Source organism: Charadrius vociferus, unplaced genomic scaffold, assembly GCF_000708025.1.
Source record: "Charadrius vociferus isolate BGI_N301 unplaced genomic scaffold, ASM70802v2 scaffold14, whole genome shotgun sequence".
In the NCBI taxonomy this organism is placed as follows: domain Eukaryota; kingdom Metazoa; phylum Chordata; class Aves; order Charadriiformes; family Charadriidae; genus Charadrius; species Charadrius vociferus.
The window spans coordinates 626,941-647,088 of record NW_009648876.1 but is presented as its reverse complement, the minus strand read 5'-3'; the positions used below and the strand labels follow the sequence as shown (position 1 = coordinate 647,088).

At 37.6% G+C, this 20,148-nt stretch overlaps 1 protein-coding gene across 1 annotated transcript in view; it reads right to left on the bottom strand.

The window, feature by feature from the left end:
• Positions 1 to 20,148, bottom strand: part of RASGRP1 (RAS guanyl releasing protein 1 (calcium and DAG-regulated)) — a 36,491-nt gene that overhangs the window by 1,786 nt on the left and 14,557 nt on the right. The window contains exons 2-13 of the mRNA XM_009886918.1: positions 18,414 to 18,519; positions 16,533 to 16,595; positions 14,895 to 15,026; positions 13,637 to 13,790; positions 10,242 to 10,415; positions 9,380 to 9,496; positions 7,421 to 7,696; positions 5,835 to 5,915; positions 3,983 to 4,092; positions 3,231 to 3,375; positions 2,474 to 2,510; positions 1,745 to 1,891 (exon numbers count right to left, since the gene is read on the bottom strand). Coding sequence (XP_009885220.1) covers positions 1,745 to 1,891; positions 2,474 to 2,510; positions 3,231 to 3,375; positions 3,983 to 4,092; positions 5,835 to 5,915; positions 7,421 to 7,696; positions 9,380 to 9,496; positions 10,242 to 10,415; positions 13,637 to 13,790; positions 14,895 to 15,026; positions 16,533 to 16,595; positions 18,414 to 18,519 — 1,542 coding nt within the window. The remainder of the gene's footprint in view (positions 1 to 1,744; positions 1,892 to 2,473; positions 2,511 to 3,230; positions 3,376 to 3,982; positions 4,093 to 5,834; positions 5,916 to 7,420; positions 7,697 to 9,379; positions 9,497 to 10,241; positions 10,416 to 13,636; positions 13,791 to 14,894; positions 15,027 to 16,532; positions 16,596 to 18,413; positions 18,520 to 20,148) is intronic.

Sequence of the window (20,148 nt, the reverse complement as noted above, 5' to 3'; positions counted from 1 at the left end):
CAGTAATTAAACATGATTTTCATAACTAAACCAACATTTATTCTTTATTGATTTTGCATTCGTTGCTCTCCAAAATAGGTGTCACTGGAAGATTCTCAATGTTGCGTCTCTTGGAACACCTCTTTGCCCTGTCTCAGTAGCATAAATATGGATCAGTAAGAGGAAAGCAGGTGTACCATAAAGGTCGGCTAGAGAAAAACCTCTCGATAGTTAAAGGTTTTTATATAGACCATTGATCTTGGTGATAGGGCTGGAAGATTAAACCTGGGTGTTAGTTCAACATTATGACAACTTGCAGCTCTAAGATACAACTTAATTTCATCCATTTTATAAAGGTGAAATAATGACATTTTAAATTTTACACTGCTTTTGTACAGGTCATCCTAAACTACTTTTACTTTTGGAGTTCAAAGTAAAAACTGAGGGAGGGCAGGAAAAAAACCACAATGTTAGAAGCAGTGGGCAAAAGATGTGATTAAAGGATTTAAAAAGACCTGTTTCACATAAAGTAATTTCTGTTGTTGGGAAGAAAACAAAATGAGACTGCATGTTCAAACACATGAGGAGAAGGAACAAAGTCAGTCCAGTAGCTGCTGCAGGCTCTAGAGAATTAAATGAAGATATGGATGAAGAGATGAGGCTTACACCTTCAACCTAGACCCGTATTCTCATTCTTCAACATGACGTAGTGTTGGGAGGTACCACATTCTGGTGCACTGGTTGATGATGGGGCAACACGCTACAGTTCAATCTCTAAGCGTGACGTCCCACGAGGTGGTGGTTATGCAGCACTGCAAGCCATTGCGGGTGCAATCATAGAGATGCACGTGGTCAGTTATCAAGAGAAATTGGCTGCATTGTGTTCCAGATAAGTGCTAACAGGAAGCCTAAGGGGAAATCCAGCAGTATGAATCTTAAATACAATGCAAAAAAAAAAATGATATCAAAGTAGCGATGAGTAGATTTGAAGAACATTAGATACAGGCAAAGAACAGGACAGAAATGCAATGACAGTAAGCATGGAGAGAGCTGGAACATCAAAATCAAAAGAAAAACAAAAGCAGCCTGAAGTCTTATTCAAGGACAATACTTCCTCCTTTGGAGACCTACATGGTAATACACAATAAGAAAAGTTGTTTGATATAAGGAGAAAAGAACAGAGGGGTGTAGATTTTCCATTTCTGATGAAATGAAAGATGGAGTGATGCAGAGGAGTTTTAGATTCAGCTACTGAAGCAGAAAAAAATAAACACAATCATCTGATGGTTTTCCTAGCACACAGATACGTACGTAAACTGACTTTATAAACTGCACGTGGAAATCTGAGAACTGTAACAGTGCAGTAGTTGCTTAACGTGACAACAGTGGTAAAAACTGGAGCATGCCAAGACCTGCTTGTCACAGGTGAGAGAGTTAAGAGAACCTGACAGCTGTTCAGTTCGTGGCATGTAGTTCTCCTGAGAGTCTGGCAGAAGATTTACTCAGTTTTTGTGGAATTTGTGCACCACACGTTGTGTAGTGTGAGAAGAGATCTCCCAGAAAGGGAGTCCTTATTTATTCAGACTAGCACTGGAATGGTGTTACTTGGTACAGGCTCATGCCTGGTTCTAGTTTATATGTTGATAAAACACTGCAGTTGACTAACAAAACCTAAAACGATGCTGCACAACTAGCTTTAAAAGAAAAAGGAGCAAATGAAAGATAAAAAGATCAAAAGATCTAGATAAACGTGGTCTTTTCTCACCATGGAATTGCTCTTTGACTCCCATGGGGCAGAGGCTTGAAGCAAGAGCAGATGTTGGGCTGCTCTCTGCAACCAAAGTTTTGGGTCTTCTCTTGCACTCTATCACCACCAGATCTTTGCATTGCTTGTGACAGTTCATTCCACAGTCTGTAAATAAAACAAAGTTTACACGACTCAGTAGCACCTATGATCAGCCTATCCCACTGTGCTGCCTCCCCAGAAAGCAAGAGTGAGTCTCTACGTGCATTACCTGTAACAACATACATCTGGTAAACAGACCAACATCTCTTTGCTATATACACCAAAAACCCTTTTTCATTGTGAAAATACAAAATAGCAACAATCAGTCGCAACAGCGTTGTGACCGTAAAAGCTACAGAGAAAGCAGACACCTGTATGAGGAAGAAAAGTCCAATATACATATTGTGAACGTGCTCAGTTTTCACAGGGCATTGGTGTTTACACCCACTGGAATAGAAGGGTCTTTTCCCAAACCCTCCAAATTCAATGATGTTTTGCAAAGAGTTAGAGCTATCGGTTACAAGTTCCTTCGTCTTTGCATTTCTTCTGGACCATCTGTCTGTCATATTATTCTTCAATTAGTCTTCTCCTCCCTGAGAGGTCAAATAGGTCCATAGACATAGCAATAGATCTCAGGATGATCAGATGGGTTTTTTTTCGTTCACCATCAATTATAGATTAAAATTAACAAAGTATAAAGTACCTTACCTTTGCATCTGTATCCTTGTTTAATGACTCCCCATAGCTGAAATTCAAACAAAAGACTATGTATTAATGTATCTCTCTGCACGTTTGAAACCTCCAGATATAAAAATCCACTTAAAGTTCCACTCATTTCTAAGATCTGAACAGCTGCAGAATATCTTGGTTTTCTACCCTTTTAATGGTAAGGTCAAAATAGGAACTATTTACCTCTTTAGCATAAGGTAAAGAGAATACTTTAAGTGCATTCCTCAATTACAAACAAAACAAATTTAAGCTAGTCTCTAATGAATGCATCAGCAGATCTGACAGCCCCCAGAGGAGCTGTGGAGCTGGAGTAGATGAATAGTTCCATCTCAGCAGCCTTGTTTGATGCCAGCTAAATTGGGGATTGGTAGGACAGTCAGTTTTCCTAAATCTTTCTGTGCCACAGGCAGGGGGCAGGTCACGTTTGTACCAGGACATGAGTTCTAACAGCCCCACGGAGTGGAAGGCACTGGATTTGGAAGCCTTGCCTAAGACTGTGTTTGGTGACACAACCGAACACTACAAGGTAGGAGCCATGTTTAAACAGGTAACAGTACTGCTGAGAGGGGTGTAAAGGATACCTTAAATAGCTACACAGGCAGAAGCCCGGTGTTCTATATAGCTTCACTAGTGTTTTATATAGATCCATTTCTGTATATGACGCATGGTGATTATGAGATTAAAAAAGGCATTATTCTAAACAACATTAACATAATTTACTAAAAAGTAAGCTTACAAATCCAGCACAGTTGTCGCAGAAAGTAGGCCTTAAGTAAGTGGTCTCTTGGAAGTTATGAGCAAAGCCAAGTCCTAATTTGGAATAGATTGAGCTAGCCCTCATAAAGTAAGCTGTTATTTCATCCCTGCTAATCAGACCTTCCCTGAAAATAAAGAAGAAAAGTTGTTTGTGAGACATACATTTTCTTAAAAGCATAAGGAGAATTATTACAGTGATCTCAATAATCTCGTCACCTCCTCCCAAAGTCTACTGAAGCTTATCTACACATTTAAAATGCTGCCTGTAAGGGTAAACAAAATATCTGCATACGTGATGCAACCTCAAAACTACTTCATAGAAAACCTCTGAATAATCACTAATGTATTTTTCCATGCTTTAATATGTCAAGAAAAATGTTCTTAATTTGACCAAAATATACATTTGCCAATTCTCTATTTTTGAGGGACAGGTTAATCTTAAAAAAGTTCTTTAACAGTATATACCGAATATCATTAGAAAAAGAATTTTTTTTTTTTTTTATTATCTGTTCTTCCTCCTACATCAGCCTGGTTACCACTGCTCTAAGTTCATGAAGATGTCATTCACACTACATTTAGAAGATGCTTTTGTCAGTTATGTTTTCACTTCTATTTGTGGGTGAAGAGGGTGATTTTCCCACCCTAATGATAGAAATCAGATTTAAAAACAAGAACCCCCAAACCCTCCCAAAACAGATGCTACAAAGTTGATAAGCAGAACTCAGTACTCACCAGTCCTTAGCCATTACACAAAATGAGAAGGGAAAACTGGCGGCTATCTTTTCAAATTCTTCCTGGGAAATGTATCCATCCTGATCATGGTCATAATTTTTGAAGACAGACTGTTCAAGATAATAGTTTAAGTAGAATCGTTTATAATGTGGATGGGCTGAATTACTACTTTAGAAAGTCTCCACAAGATTTATGGATTTCCTCTCTCACTTTCTTCCAGTATCTATTAAACAGTGCAACAGTCTAACTGCTTTTGAGACTAAAGCAGCATCATGATTTCTGGATTTGTAGCAAAATGTAAATATGTAAACATAGGCTGGACTAAACGCTTCACTACACAGTGACAGCTCTTTTTTAGTTTCACTTTAAGATCATTATGTTCAGGCCTACATATACAATTAGTGCTGTCAGTGATGATCTCTGTAGCCAATCAGTGTAGCTGCCTAGCTTATTTTATCAGGCCAATGTTACGTGAAAAGTAACTATATGAAATTGTCATGTAGACACCCGTTTCCACTTGTGGAATGACCTTACTGTTTGTCTCTGGCGCTAAGGCAAGGAGCACACCTAGGCCAAATTTAGAAATATATTCCAAACCAGCGTGTATCAAAGGATACCTAGCCATATTAGAAGTGTTTAGAAGGAAAAGAGATGAAGCAAGGATGCAAAGACGAACTCTCTGCCTCTCTCTGTCAGTTTTGGAATCAATCACCCGAGCTTACTTGATGGTTTCCAGTAAAGTGGGTGACCCAAAAAAGAGAGAGACAGAGCAATGGCTGCTAGCAACAAAGCCGTTGAGAGGCCCACTTTCAGACTCCACCAATAACCTGATGCTGGAGTCCCTGGTAGAAACGGACTCCCTGGCTCCTTGGAAGAATGGAAGCGTACAAACCAGCATTCACACTCCCTGCTGGCTCCTCAGCCATTTAAGGAATTTCCTTCCGTACCTCACGGGCCGCTGCTGCTATTTACAGCTAGGCAGAAATATTTCTTTGTGAGGACAGAGGTGCTCACATACTCAGCACAGCTTTGAATGCGTCCAGTATTTTTTCACTTCTTTGTATCTTCTCCTACCTAGAGATTAAAGCTACCACTGGTATGTAAGGTAAATGGGCCAACCATACTTACATCTACCATCCTCTGAACATGCTTGCTGACAGTTTTTGGATCAGGTTTTGGGGCTACTCCTGAGGCCCAGTCTACAACTACTGGTGGTCTGGAAGGTGTCAAAGGCTAGAATATATTGAATGGAACTTCATTAGTACCACATGGGAAGATTTTCAGTATTACACTTCTTTTATTTGTGACAATGGACAACATGAGACAGGACTTCAAGAAATGGCCTGTTGGACCCAACACCATACTTTTGATAATTATATGGTACTTCAGAGGAAGCTCTTCCCTGAAGTGTCCAAAATAGTGGTCGTTCCTAAATTGCCACAGTTGACTGACAACCCTGTAAATTCACTGTGTTTTCCATATTTATAAAACAGGGACAAAACTATGATATAATACCCATGGGTTTCATCATTTGAATCACATAAGAATTCTTCATTTAAAAGAATCAGTATAAATTGCCAAGACAGAGCCTGTTGTCATGTCTCTACACAAGTAACTTCATTTGGGTTTGTGTCCATATTACAAAACCTGGTACGGTGTCAACTCTCCCATATATTCTAGCTTAGGCTTCATCATCAACAATTTACGCTTTAACAGATTTTGCTCAGTCTATAAAGCTAAAATGTTTCCAATTTAGCATACAATAAAATAAAATGAATGCAAGGGATAAAAGCTACATTACTCATACAAAAAAAAAAAAATCTTTTTGTTAAGAATCTGGAAAGGCCCTTACAGCAGCTCGGTGACTTCGAGGCTCTCGTGCATAGGAAAGCTCATAAATTTCATCTTCTGTGTAGTAAAGATCAAGAGACAACTGAAAACAAACACAACATTGGTTTAATCCCACAACAGTCACTACTACTTGATAAACTTGTTCCTGGCATGCATTAGGACTTTTTGGTGGATTAATTTTTAATTTAGGTTGCACCTAGAAAAAATGCACTTGACCGGCACAGGTGTTCACAGTGATTTGAAAAGGGTACACTTCTAAATTCCAGACTGTTATTGCCATTATCTGGAAATCTGTAACATTACACAGCTAAACTCATTAGCACAGCAAGTGACTGCAGGCATAATTAGCACTCAGTTAATAAGTAACCTGAAAAAAACTGTTACTTCCATAATATTCAAGTTGTCTATTGTGCAACTAAGCATAAAAGCACCATTCCAATCAAACTGTCCATCAACTCAAATTCTCAGAAAACTCAAGTTGGAAAACATCGGGGAACAAACAGAAAAATTATGCACCCTGGAACATTAGCAGATTAACAGTTCCTGCTTCGAAATGAAGGATTTGTTTTAATTTACGTTCTGTCATATACAGCTGCATGAAATGTGGCCAAAGTTCCATTTTTATAAAACGTTATTAAAAAAAAAAAAAAGTGGGGGGGACTTAAAATAATTTGAGACAAAACATTTAAAACACTTAGCAGGAGAAAATTCACCACTTTATGTAGCTCTATTTCAGGCCTTGGGCATATGTGCTTAATTTCACACACGAGTGCTCCCAGAGAGAACAAATAACCTCAACCACATAAGCATTTTTATCTATTAGCTTTTTGCTGAAACAGGCCTCGTAACCAGGAAGTGGAAGCAGCCTATCTAGTTTTTCCAAGCTGAGGTACTTGTTAAGGCCAAACAAAACTGAGAAACAAGAAAGGTACATTTACCATTTTAAGAAAAGGTAGTATTTTGACTTACTAGGAGAAGCTAAAACGATTGTTGTGACATACGTGCTAGGGACTATCAATTTTGTTAGTAACATGGCACTGACTAGATATCACTTGGAGAGTAATACAACACTATTATTTGACTAACATTTATGTCAGACAGTTTTTTTTAGTACCAGAAGAAACTTGGCTAGAAATGTGGTATGTTTAACCCTACACATCTTGAGGGACTGAACTTTGGGAGTGTGCGTGTTCAACACAAGGAAGCTTTGCATGCAATCTTCTGCCTCCAAGGTGCATCTAAGGAAGCTTTCTACCTTTCTACCTTAATCAGCAGCGGATTCAGAGCACTTCCTTAGTGAAAGTACAGACAGGATGCATACTACTATAGCAAAGCAGAAATAAACATTTCCTTACCTTATAGAAATAATTGGAAGCATACTGCTAAACTGGCACCCCCTACCCTTGCTGCCAAATAAATCACTATCACTAACTTTTACACTTCTATTATTGTACGGTTCTTTCAGGAAAAAAATAATCTTACAATATTATGTATTTATAATTAATGGAATTCTCTACTTAGTTGTTTGAGAGCTACATGAAATTAGTTTTTTTAAATGGAGGTATTTATCTCATCTAACAGACTTACTGTAAGCAAATGAACAAGGTCCATGTTAGCCTCCAAGGGAAGTGGCATTTCCTGGAGTTGTATGAGCTCATTTATGTGGTTATACAGAGAGTATAGTTTATATATGTTAATTTTTTTGTCCTCTAAGTAGTCTGGCATGCCCTCATAAAGTGATATCAAGTCTTTCAGGTGGACCCCAAGGATTGGGATCTTAAAGTTACTGCACTCGTTATAGGCACGTCGGTAACTATCATAGTTTCTGTATGATGAAAGCAGTTCTGTCATTTCATTAAACACCTAAAAATAAAGAGAAAACAAAAAATCAAAACTAGTTACTGTTTTTGTTCTGGTCACACAGCACAAGAATTTCCCATATTATTGTTAAGGTGTTTACTCACAATGACTCTTGAAATGGATTTTAAAACCTTAGGCTTCAAATAAATTCTCGGTATTCACCTCACCTAATTTAACTATCTATAATGTGTAGTTAATCTATAGCCTAATCTGTAATGCTGTTCTACCTACATTCCCTATTAAGTCAATGAAAAGAAATAGGATCCTCTCAACAAGGGGATGTGTACACGGTTCATACTTAAGCACGGCACTTCTCTGGCTTCCAGGTCACCAGCTGGAATTGCTGGAATTGGAAAGTCCTGGCAGAGAAACCCTACGCTGTGCTATGGTCCCATCACAGTGTGACCAAAACTCCCACTACAGTTCAAGGTGGCACACGTGTGCTTTTAAGAAAACGTTTTTTGCATGGAAATGAAGAAGAAACAATATATTGGACTTGTTGTAAAGGCCAAAGGAATCTTAAGCCTAGCAGTAGAAATATTTCCCTTGTTTAAAACTATACAGGTACAAAGTTGACGCTTAACGTTATAAAATCAGTGGACCAATGTTTTCTTGTGGAAGTTTCTGTCTAACCACTTGATTTTTAACCTTCACAAACTGTTCGTTATAGTTGAAGTGTGTTCTCAAGTCACTAATTACCAGCCATCATTTATCTGCTTTATGTTAGTACTCGTATACAATTTCTTGATGCAAAAAGTTATTCAAATTATGGACACAGATGCAGTCCACTCCTCATGACAACATTTGTAAAACAACATGCTTCTAAAATAAGCTTGCTAACTGGTTTTATAGATCCCAAGAGCTGCAACTATTATCAGTGGGAGGTCATACTTCTGGTCTATGCTCCAGTTATGCATGGTTCATTCCAGCTGATGGCAATGCGATCAAAACAGGTTCATTAGATATCTATATAAAATCTTCTGGGCCCCAAACAAGGTAAAATAATAAAGCATATTAGTCTCTTAAGAAGCCATTTCATTGCTAAAAAAGTATTCTTTCCCTCACAGTTTTAGTAGTTGGAATCTCAGCAAAAAATATATTAATCTGTAATTCACAAGAATTTAATTGGAAATTACAACTGATTCCTGACATTCCACTGTATTATATAACATGTGTGTATTAGGGCTAAGTTTGTTCAAGTGTGAACTAGATAAAATCTGTCATAGGGAAAGATCAGAAACACAAAACCAGTCCTTTCAGTTTTAAACTCAAAGTGCGGAGCTCTGTGCTAGCAGTTCATACACTCAGCATGGTCACTGTTGCTATGGATGACAACAGTTTTGTTCTCAAATGTTCTGGGATCCAGTTCTCTGCTTTCATGTTTGAATGCTATTCTGTACTACTGCATATACATGAAAATGCAGCTTGTCATATCTGAGAAACTTTAGAGAAGCTATACAAATCCTGAAGAAAGGGGGGGGAGGTTGGAAGTGTAGGGGTAAATGGTGTCGTGGAGATGAAATGACAAAGAAAAACCCTCCAAAACGAAAGGAAGTCTTCCTTTTTCTCCTTTTTCTGTCTTTCCCTCCACCTTACCCAATAGAGTAAGGTTGTTTTTTTGTGTGTGCAATGACAAAAAAAGTTAAAGGTTATCTTATTTGTAAAACTTAGAGGAGCAATACCAACCTTAATTACATCATGAGGAACACATGAGCTTGTTTCCTTGAGTCTGGAGATGGAACTGTGACAGAGACCTCCTATCACTGCCATTAATGTATTGAAATTCTGCAGCTGGTGGAGCTTCTGTGTTGGCATACCAAAAAAAAAAAAAATAAAAAAATCAGTATTTATTCTTTAAAGGTTCAAGTTTTTCAGTATGTACATCCGAATTCTGCATTTCCTCTATTGTCTTCCTCTAAAGTCTTGCAAGTTTTGTGCCACTATCCATTTCACTTCATTCACTTTGGCAATGAGTTGTGATTTTACGGGGTGTAACATGTACTTATTCTACTGTTATTAAATCATGTATTAATTCGGCAGATACAGTAAGTCTTCAAAGTACTTCCTCAGTACTTCTCCCTCTTTCCACAGTCTACCACAACTAGGAAACACTGCCTATTATCTTGGTTATGACTGCAGTTTAATTAGTATGCAATGAATAGGACAATAGCTCTGCTTCTATCCAGTAAGGTGCATCTGGTAGAAAAGCTTCTAATTACGGCCAAAGACACGATAGTGGTTCACGCTTTGAAAGCTGCGCAGTCACAGCTTCGAATCTCACCAGCTGATTCAAAAGCAAGTCTAGTCTTTCAGTGAAAACAATTTCTTCAGAACGGGTACGAGAAAGTCACGGTGCCATGACACTGTAATCTCTGAACACTTGGTACAGAACTCCAGCATACACAAATCCGCATGCACTATGTGTGAACCAGGAGCCCAGTGCCAACGCTCCCAGCTGACCCCACAGTAGCAGCATGGGAAGAACAACTAAGGGGCTCTATCAGAGAAAGACAAAATAAAACACCACACATGTCAAAATTTAACTGACCTGTGCAACATGAATGAACTTGATGAACACTTCAGCCCGAAGCTGTGGTGTTGGTCTGCTGAGAACCATTAGCTGCACCCACTGAGAGATACCATTGCACAGAGCAATTGATCTTTCCATTGTTGGATTCTCCTTCACACAACTATTCACAATGTAGTTCTGATAATCTGAGAACTTTAACAAAACAAAAAAAAAGTGTAAATGAAAACTCACTACAGTTTCATATACTCATGATCTGTGTGCAGATACAAGTCTGCTTTTCAAGTGAAATATAGAAGATATATTTCACACCATAAATATCCATAAGACTGAAATCTCTCCTTTGTCAAACTTTTGTTCAGTTCAAAGCAGAAGGCTTCAACTAATTGAATCAACTGAAAGCACCTTTTTGGCATAATTTGTATCCCATTATTTGCATCATGTCTATCTCAGGAGCCCTGGCTCTTATAAACCCTGGGATGGGCAGAACTGGGGCTTTCCTCCCAGCCTCAGTGGCTCCATAGATACAATGAATCTCGGCTTCTACAGGGAACTTAGCGTAGTCTAGTAACTCAAGCATAGTTTAAGGAAGTCTAAGGAAGTTTAAGGAAGTGACATGTTCAGTTCATGTAGCTAGGGCACACTTCAGAATTAAGCTACATTAATACAAAAAACAAGTGCAATGAGATTAATGTAAAACTGAGATAAGACCATTAAGAATGAGGGCTACAGATTCCTTAATATTTTTAATACAGCTTGTGAGCTTCTCTTATTTAACCAAAGTGATCTGGAATTGTTCAGTACACATTGTATGTGACAAAGATTTTTTTTTTTTTAGCCATTCTTCCCATTAACATCAAAGAGAAGCAATCATTTGGTTTTGTTGATGCAATGTTTATCTATTCTCTTGACTTATCCATTAACAAGTACACACAAGAATTTGAATCATCAGAAAATGTGACATGGGATTTATACATCCACTCTTTACTATGACCACTAGTACTAACATCTTACCAAAAACATTCATAGCTGTAATAGACACATATTCCTTTCTTAGGGCCACAGGAATATGATGAATGGCATTGACCCTTAAGAAAAGGTCATAAATTGTCAGGCTGCTGTTTGTTTCTTGCTCTCCCTCTCTCACTTTCTCTCCACTTTTTAACTTTTCCCATCCATTTAGTAAGAGCTATTAACACTTTAAAAAGCAGATATGAACAGAAGATACCTCTGGATTTGTCCTCTTGTTAAAATAAAAATGGAAAAAACATTAACATTAATAAGTAGAGCTGTCTCTGAGATTACATAGTACTTACTTACAATTATTGTTTGAATTTTGAACCCCTGCCAGACTTGGCTGGATCTTAAAATTTAAGCAACTGCTCTACACAGATAGGTAATTCTTCAATATCTGACTACATAATTATGGACTTCATAGCAGTTTCAGTACAATTATGAATCAGTTTGATTAGTTTATATCTTGTTCTCAGCAGCGCTCTCCTTCAGAAAAGAATTTTTTTTAAATGCTGAACAAATTTGTATCTAATATACTACTTAAAGTTTCGAAATAATTTTGGTGCAAGAATTTATTCACGACATCAGCTGTAACAAGATTGTTAGTGGCAGATACGGTAAAGAACTGCAGGTACTTAAATAATGCAAGAACCTAGTATTGCAACGACAAACTTATGAGCCTCTACAGGAAAGCAGAATCCAGAGCCTCACAAAAGAGCGTAGCCTCCCTCTATTTTATAACGACAAATTAAAATGGTTTCCAAACATCAGCATACCTGCAGCCATTACCCTGTGAACACCACTCCCTGCATTTTTCTTTGCTGCAAGATACATGGTGTCTCATGGAAGATTTTGCTGTGTGCTCTATATATTCCAGGGATCAAGTATTCCTTTCTGACTTTCAAATGACTGAGCCTATGAATAGTTATTCCAGTGACTGACCACGGCAGGTCATTTGCAGCCTTTCTCCCAGTATATGCTGCCATGTTGGAATAACAAATGGATTCTGTGGCTCAGCATATCATGAATACATTCTGCGAAGAGTTAACGAATATAGCTATTTGTTAATTACACGTTATTTTCTGATCTGAGGTCTCGGTAAACTCAATTTATACCAAAACCTACACAGGGACCCTGCATATAATATGTATACAAGTATGTAACTGTTGGAACTCTATGACACTTCTGACACACTGACTGCAATCATACCTGTTATACTCATTAATCATTAATTACCTCATGTCTCCACAGAGCTTGAAAATGTTGAGTTATATAAGATTTGCCTATTATTACTGCCTACAGGCAGCAATCCGTGCATGACTTTGGTTCTATGGCGTTTTGAATTTAACACAAAACATGAAGAGTCATGTACTCAAAATAAAGTACACTAACACATGACTGAAATCTTCCACAATCTATTGAGAGCCCCTTTCCTTGCAAGACTTCAGCTTCAAATGTAGTGTTTTTAAAAAAACCCAAACCACTAAATTAACAACCAAAACAAACAAAAAAAAACCTAAAAACCCCACTTTGCTTTCTCTGTTGTCATCACACTGACTTTGCCACCATCTTAGGATTTTGGCCTCAAATGTTCATTTCTCTTTTCCATGTGTGAACTGTATCAAGTTTGAATAGAAGTAATGTTGTAGCATGCAAGGATGCAAGTGAAGCCAAGGTGCATAGGGAAGTTCGCATCTCATCAGCTACCAACATAGCTGAGAAAACAAATCAAATGGAAGAAAACAGAAATGAGACAAATCCTTATGAATTGTTTGTGTGCTTGAAAGCTTGTGTAATAAAATATTTTAAAGCCCCTTTACATTAAAAAATGTTATTTTCTCAAGCGCTTTTTTATCCCTAGTCTTTATTTTGTTAGGCACAATCAAAAATGGCAAGCAGAGTCCAGTGGACTTCTTCTATACAGACAGTCCATTAGTCACTGCACAAGAATGCTGCACAGCCACAGGAGGTTAGCATTCCAGGAGAATATTCCAAGTTTCCGTCGTCCCATTTCAGCCTGATTACTGATTTGAGCCAAAGGAGACTGCTTGTTCCTGTGCCCGATGACACCACTTGTTCTAACAAAAGGAGATTATTTGGAAGAAGATCAAATGGTTTACTCCTCTTCCTTCCAACTGACTTTGCCCCAACTCTGTTCCACAGTTGCTTAAAAGGTTCACTCTCCCTCTGTCAAATGACTGCAGCAAAAGGCTACGTACTCAGAATAAGTACCCCTGCCCACCTTCAGCACTAGTAAAACAGAGTCTGGACACACACTCAGCTTGTCCAACAGCGTGCACTGCAGGGTTAATCTTGTAATACTACCCCTCTCTCATCTTTTCTACATCCTTCCCATTTTTGTTTTAAACAAACAAATAAATAAATAAATAGAAATCACTTACTGATATTCTTCTGAAAGACTTGAATTCAAGATAGGTAAGGTGGTCTGACAGCTCCTCAGGCTCAAGGTGATCAAAAAGAAGCGAGACTTTCCGTTTCTTACTGGTGTTGGCCTTGACACGCTGCGTCAGCTTTCTAGACCAATCCCTAGAATTTCTTTTAGACACATTTTAAAACAGAATTACCCTGAGTTATTTTCTGAACAGCAAACTTTTCCTCTCCCTAATAGAAAAGTAACATAGTTTTCACGCCTTACCGCAACAAAAAGTGAATTAGTTGAATTTCTAAACAGCAAGCTCCCTTCAGGCATTAGAGATTACGACAAAACATTGTTAGCCTTTTTTATATTGATATAGCACATAAGTACAATACAACTATATTACTAAACAGCATAAGACTATATATTGCACTTCCAGAATTGCTGTCCATAACTTTGTCTTCATTGAATACATCCAGTGCTTCTCCATTTAATAATTCTTACAGATTTCCTCCACCAACCTCTGAGTATGAATTGTCCCCCAATGCTATTCACCCATGGAGTAATGAAATTTGATTGGATTTCAAAAACTAAATATCCTCTTTCACAACCAGATTTAAAACATATGCCAAATTCTGCTCTGCTTTTGCCTGTGCATTTCCAACCAAAGTATGAATTGACCGTGTTATACCATTCCACAGAACTATCTTACTCTTATACAACAAGGAAGGTTCTCTTCCCAAGAAAGAATTATGATGTGATGTATAGCTGTACAATTTATTCTTGACAGGACAAGTAATTTTATAACTAAAGTCACATAAAATAGTATCAAGAGTTTCACAGTGTAATAAACTATATCTTCTCATTTACCTTTGGTATTAAAAATATAAACACACTTTTTTTTACCTCACCTGTTACCCAATCAAAATGTATTCTCCTTTCTTATTGACTTCCAATGTTCTTTCAAAATCATCAGGCTTCTACAAATTTTCTACGCTCCCTGGATAGAGTAAAATTTATCTAGCATAGAGAATCAGCAGAAAGTCTACACAGCAGTTAAAGTCAACATAAGTCATTCTTGAAAGGCATTCTGTTCCTCTACATAATATATATTTGATCTACAATGATGTATAAGCTCTTCTAAGGATAGATAACACGTGACTTACTAAAGTTACTCCACTATAGGACTATTATCCTGCTATACTGGAGAGACATCATATTTGAATAAAGGAAATTCAGAGCAAAAGTTTGTTTTCCGAGCATATTGAGACTTTGGCACTCACATTTGAGTTGTGTCAATTAGACGACAGTGTAACTCCTCACCATTAGCTTTAACAAGTTCTTGAAATTCCTCCATAGTTGTGGATAGTTTAGAGTCCATTTTGAACATAACCCAGAACTCTGTAATCCAATACCTATTGCACATTGAGAATACAGAAACACAAAAATAAAGGTTTTGCTCTAACATCAGTAAGGCTGAAATTTAGATAGTTGCTCCTGTTTATGAGTTGTATTTCTTCTTGACGAGCTTTAGGGGATAAATCTTGCTTTTAGATGCTTTTGCTAGTCTACCTTGATTTCATCAAAAAATCAAAATTTCAAGGTTAAAAACAAATTCGAAACTACCTGGCTTAGTGCTGTATAGAACTATACTATATATATGTTTGCAATAAATTTGATTTTAAATTTTCTACTTCCACATTAAATCTACATAATATGCATGCTGATTTTTTTCTTCATGAACTTCTATATAATTTTATATATTCCTTTAGAACTTGAAATTATTTGGTCTGGACATAAAAAAAAATGCACTGCGCTAGTCAGAATTTTATCTATTATCTAAAGAAAAATGTACTAATTAAATATACTTAACAGTTTACAGGTGACAGTCTCTCATGCACAAAATATTTTCAGAGAATAACAGTTTTCTATGTTGGGCATTCAAATTGTTTCAGTCATATATTTTATATTTCAATTCCTATATGTGACTTGTCACCCATTGTGGTGGGTTGACCCTGGCCAGCAACTAAGTACCCACTCAGGTGCTCACTCACTCCTTCCCCCCCGTGGCAGAATAGGGGAAAGAATAGGAAGGGCAAAAGTGAGAAAAACGTGTGGGTCGAGATAAAGACAGTTTAATAACTGAACAAAAGAAAAAAGCCAACCAAACAAGTGATGCAAAGGCAATTATTCACCATCTCCCACAAGATACCCAGCCAGGATCCAAGCAACAGCTATTTTGGAATGACTACCCCCCAAGTTTTTATTGGTGAGCATGGTGCTATATGGCATGGAACACCCCTTTGGGCAATTCAGGTCAGCTGTCCTGGCTGTGTCCCCTCCCAACCCTGAGCTCATCCCCAGCCTACACTCTGCGGGGGCCGAGTGAGAAACAGAAAGTCTTGATGCTGTGCAATCACTGTTCAGCAAGGGCTAGAACGTTGGTGTGTTTTACTGACAGATGCCAAGCACAGCATCGCAGGGGCTGCTATGAAGAAAGTTAGCTCCACCTCAGCCTGACCCAGTCCACCCATGCATTTAAAAATCTGTGCTTGTTGGAAAAATGGTGATGCACATTCTTATGGATGCACGTATGTATGAATTTGCCTAGAAGCAAAAATGTTCCCAGATCACATATAATACCAAAGCGTTCTGACCTAACCAGTAATCTGCTTTGAGATAATAAAATCACAATTTAAAACAAATCTTACTTTCCTGTTACTACTTATTTCCCATTTTGTGTAACAAAGAGACATCATATGCTAATCTATTATCAGAGTTGCATCTTTTTTTCCTCTCCTGTTTTCTTTAAACTGAGATATCAAACTCTACTACACTTTAAAAAAAAAAAAAAAAAGCATTCTTATGTACGGCACATGGATCGCTGCAGGCTAATAGCTACCAAGCAAGAATATTCTTACCTCACAAAATAGCATATCTTTACACACAGCATGGAAGATTTATTTTCTAAAGCATTAAGATAGGTAGAAAACTGTTAAGGAAAACCACATCCATTCACATATGATATGAAATGCAATATGCTTGATACTTCCCTACCTGTAAGCAACAGGAATCATTCTACTGATGGCATATAATATCAGATTAGGGTTTTACACAAGTGTACACAAAGTATACTGCAAGATCGTTAACAAAAGTTTATTGTAAGTACGACTACTATGAGTAATACTGATGTAGCCGCCCAAGTACTGAGTAGTGTTAAGTAGTGAAATGATTCTGCTTTCTACATGTGTTTCTTTGCAACATGCCTCACAATTTCTAATAAAACTCAGGCACTTGCACATCTCTCTAAAATTTCAGTGATTGAATTCTTCTTGATTCTTCTGCTGTAGATTGCACACATATTTTCAGTACTAAAAAAAATCATGAAAATACCTTGTGGATCATCCCACAATCTGAAATTAACTGCAGCCTAAATCTATCACATCTGAAGGGACATACCAACCACACTTTAAGCACCCTATTAAGTGCTTAAATTAGGCTGACTATAGAACTAATGAGGTGTGAGTAAGTTCCCAAATATTTTGAAGGGCCCCAAACTGAATGTCTGAACTTAGATGGCTTTCAAATCATCCATAACCATGTAAAATCACTCATGTAATTTAGGGGATGGACAGTGGTGAAACTGGGACGTTTGCAAGGTTTTTCAAAATACAAGAGCCCAGACTATCTGATCCATTCAAAACTGTCTTTACCTTTCAAACTCTCTACAGTGAGCTACACACAGAGTCAAAAACCAAGCTTGCAAAATATGCAAGTCTGATAAAAGTTTGAGTCACTTCTCTGACTGTATAAAACGTTACTTCTTGGAAACATGCAAGCAATCACTATCTTCCACTTCCAAAGAGTGTGTAAGCCTAATTTAAATGCAACACTACAGCAGGGTTGGAGCTTAGCACACTTGATCTAACCCTTGAGGTTAGAGAGGCAGCAGGACACTCAGAATTCAACACTACAGTAAAGTTCTGTTGTAAATGATGCTGCTTTTAAAAGCCAGTAAGATACAGAGTTTGGGGGAAGAAAGAAATATCTAAATTAAATTGGCTGGAGATTTTTAGCATGTCAGGTCTGCTTCCTGTAATGTGCTCATCTCATTAGGAGTAAACATTCTGTAAATCTAAGGAGTCAGTCAATGTATTCCACAACTAAAAATTCCTAAGAAAGGCTAGTATTGCCAATATGATCCAGTAGCTTTGTGAAAAACCTAATGAGCCAGAAACACACACATGTATTAGTCCAAGCAGTCACATCAAATTGGGAACAAATAGGAAGGAAAAGCTTGTGATTTATTTCAGTGCACTGTAATTTTGAGTGTGCGAGTGAGAAATAGTATTTGTTGAAAATTTTCATCTCCAGATGAATCAGAATATTTTCAAAAATTACACTTTTGTTCTTTGCTCTTTTACCAGTACGGAGCGCAGAAAGAGAAAGAGATTTGAAACTTAAGCTCAGGTTCACTGTACCTAACTGAGGTGCCTACATTAATCTAACACCTGCTAGATACTCCCTCCACGGTGAATGGAGGATGATTTATCCTACTTAAAATCTGAATTGGAGTTTCATCTTTTTCTCTGTTGATGACAAGCTAAAGCAAACAGACAAATAAAATACCAACCCTAAACCAAACAAAAACACACTATACAACCAAAACTGAAAAGAACAAGCCTGTTGTTTAATTAGTGGAACAGTAATACACCCATAGATTAAATATCCTCTACTTACCCATTTCAAAGTTGTCAAGTTACCTAATATTACCTCAACAGTAGGTAAATTACAAAGGATATAGATCAATGAGCTTCTGGAGCATGTCTGCAGAGGAGATGATAAACTGATGCATAGCCAGAATTATCTTTAGCAGCTGGTTGTTTTGATATGCATTTCCTTCTAAATCTGAAAAAAAGGAGGAGTATTCATAATGAAATTTCCATATATGTTAGTAAACAACCCACAAGAGGCTTTTGCAGAATACTAATTCTAATCAGGCCTGTTCACCTACACTACTTCAAAGACAGCAGTAACTTACTAACTTAGGAAATGCATTGTTTTTCTGATGAGAGATGAGTTATATAACAACAGCTATATTTCAGTACTAGGATTTGGAAGACCTCTATCTAAATAAATAAATAAATAAAAAATAAGGACAAGCAAAAAACCAGCTGTGTCTCAAAACCACTCAAAATATCCATATAACTACACAACATGATCTCAGCCCAGCAACGCACTTAAATGCTTAGCTTTAGGCAGAGGAGTACAACCTTTGAAACAAGTTAATGAATTGCGGAGCAAAAGAATTCAGTTATTGATAGATAACAGTCAGTCAGCGGCATGACTGGACTTATCAAACAGAATGGCAACATTCTTAAGTGTTTGTGAGGCTTTTTGTACAGCTGACATATATAACACTAAAATACATGCACAGGTTAGGATCTATACCTAGATGCACATGAAATGAGATACAATGTATGCAGAGCCCAGAGGTTAATCTACACATATTCCCACTGGTAGACCTAAATGTCCTAACACATTTCCTTGAACATTACAAAGATTTTTATTTGAAGCAGGTTTTTACACTACTTCTATCTTCTGGGTCTTGAGAGGTTTTTTTCCATATTCAGAAAAGATAAAGGACATCAAATGTAGCAGAACGTTTAAAAAAGTTTCCTTTTCTGTAGTAAACAGTACTGAAATGGTTTGTAAATATTAACAGATGATGTTTTTCTCCAGTCTGCCATGAGACAGCCTAAGTAGCTTGAATTGGAATTAGACACCCTTTCAAACACAGAAGAAAATTTACCTTTTTGAATAATTTTAAATATGTTGTCCTTTATGAGGACAAATTGAGCTACTACTTAAAATAGCAGTAACAGGAACAATATACAGAAGCAATGCACAATAAGGCAAAATGGAAGAGGTAGGTGAAACAGATGCCACTTCATACGCTGCAAATCTACTATTACCGGGGCGGGGGGGATTACATTGCACAACACCAAAAAGCAACATTAAACTTAGCCCACTTGTAAAACAACATAACCCATATTAGTCACTGAGCAAGAGTTTCCATGCCCTTCTACAGGAGGGTACCAAACGTGAAGACAGAACCCCAAAGCCCAGGCCTTTCCCTTTGAACAATACATTGGATCTTTGGTGAAACTCATAAAGCCTGAATTCCTCTAGACCTGCCTCCTCTATTCTTCACTCTACAATAGTCCTATTCATTCCCTTTATCACTACACTGTCCCCTGGAAGTCTTTTCCTTCTCTTCCCCACAACAATGCCGTAACTCCTCACTCGTGCTTGAAGTTATCGGCTACACAAAAGCAATACGTGCTGTGCTTGAACCCAGGCCGACTGGCCGAACAGCAAATCAGGTCAAACCAGTGCTGGGCTCACACAACTGCCCCTACACCAACGTGGGCACCCATCTGGATGTCTCTCTTCTACACAAGCTATTCTTTTGAGATTCCTACCTTTCCATCAAATTTAGTTTAAGCTGGCAGACAGGCTGACTATTTCACGCAG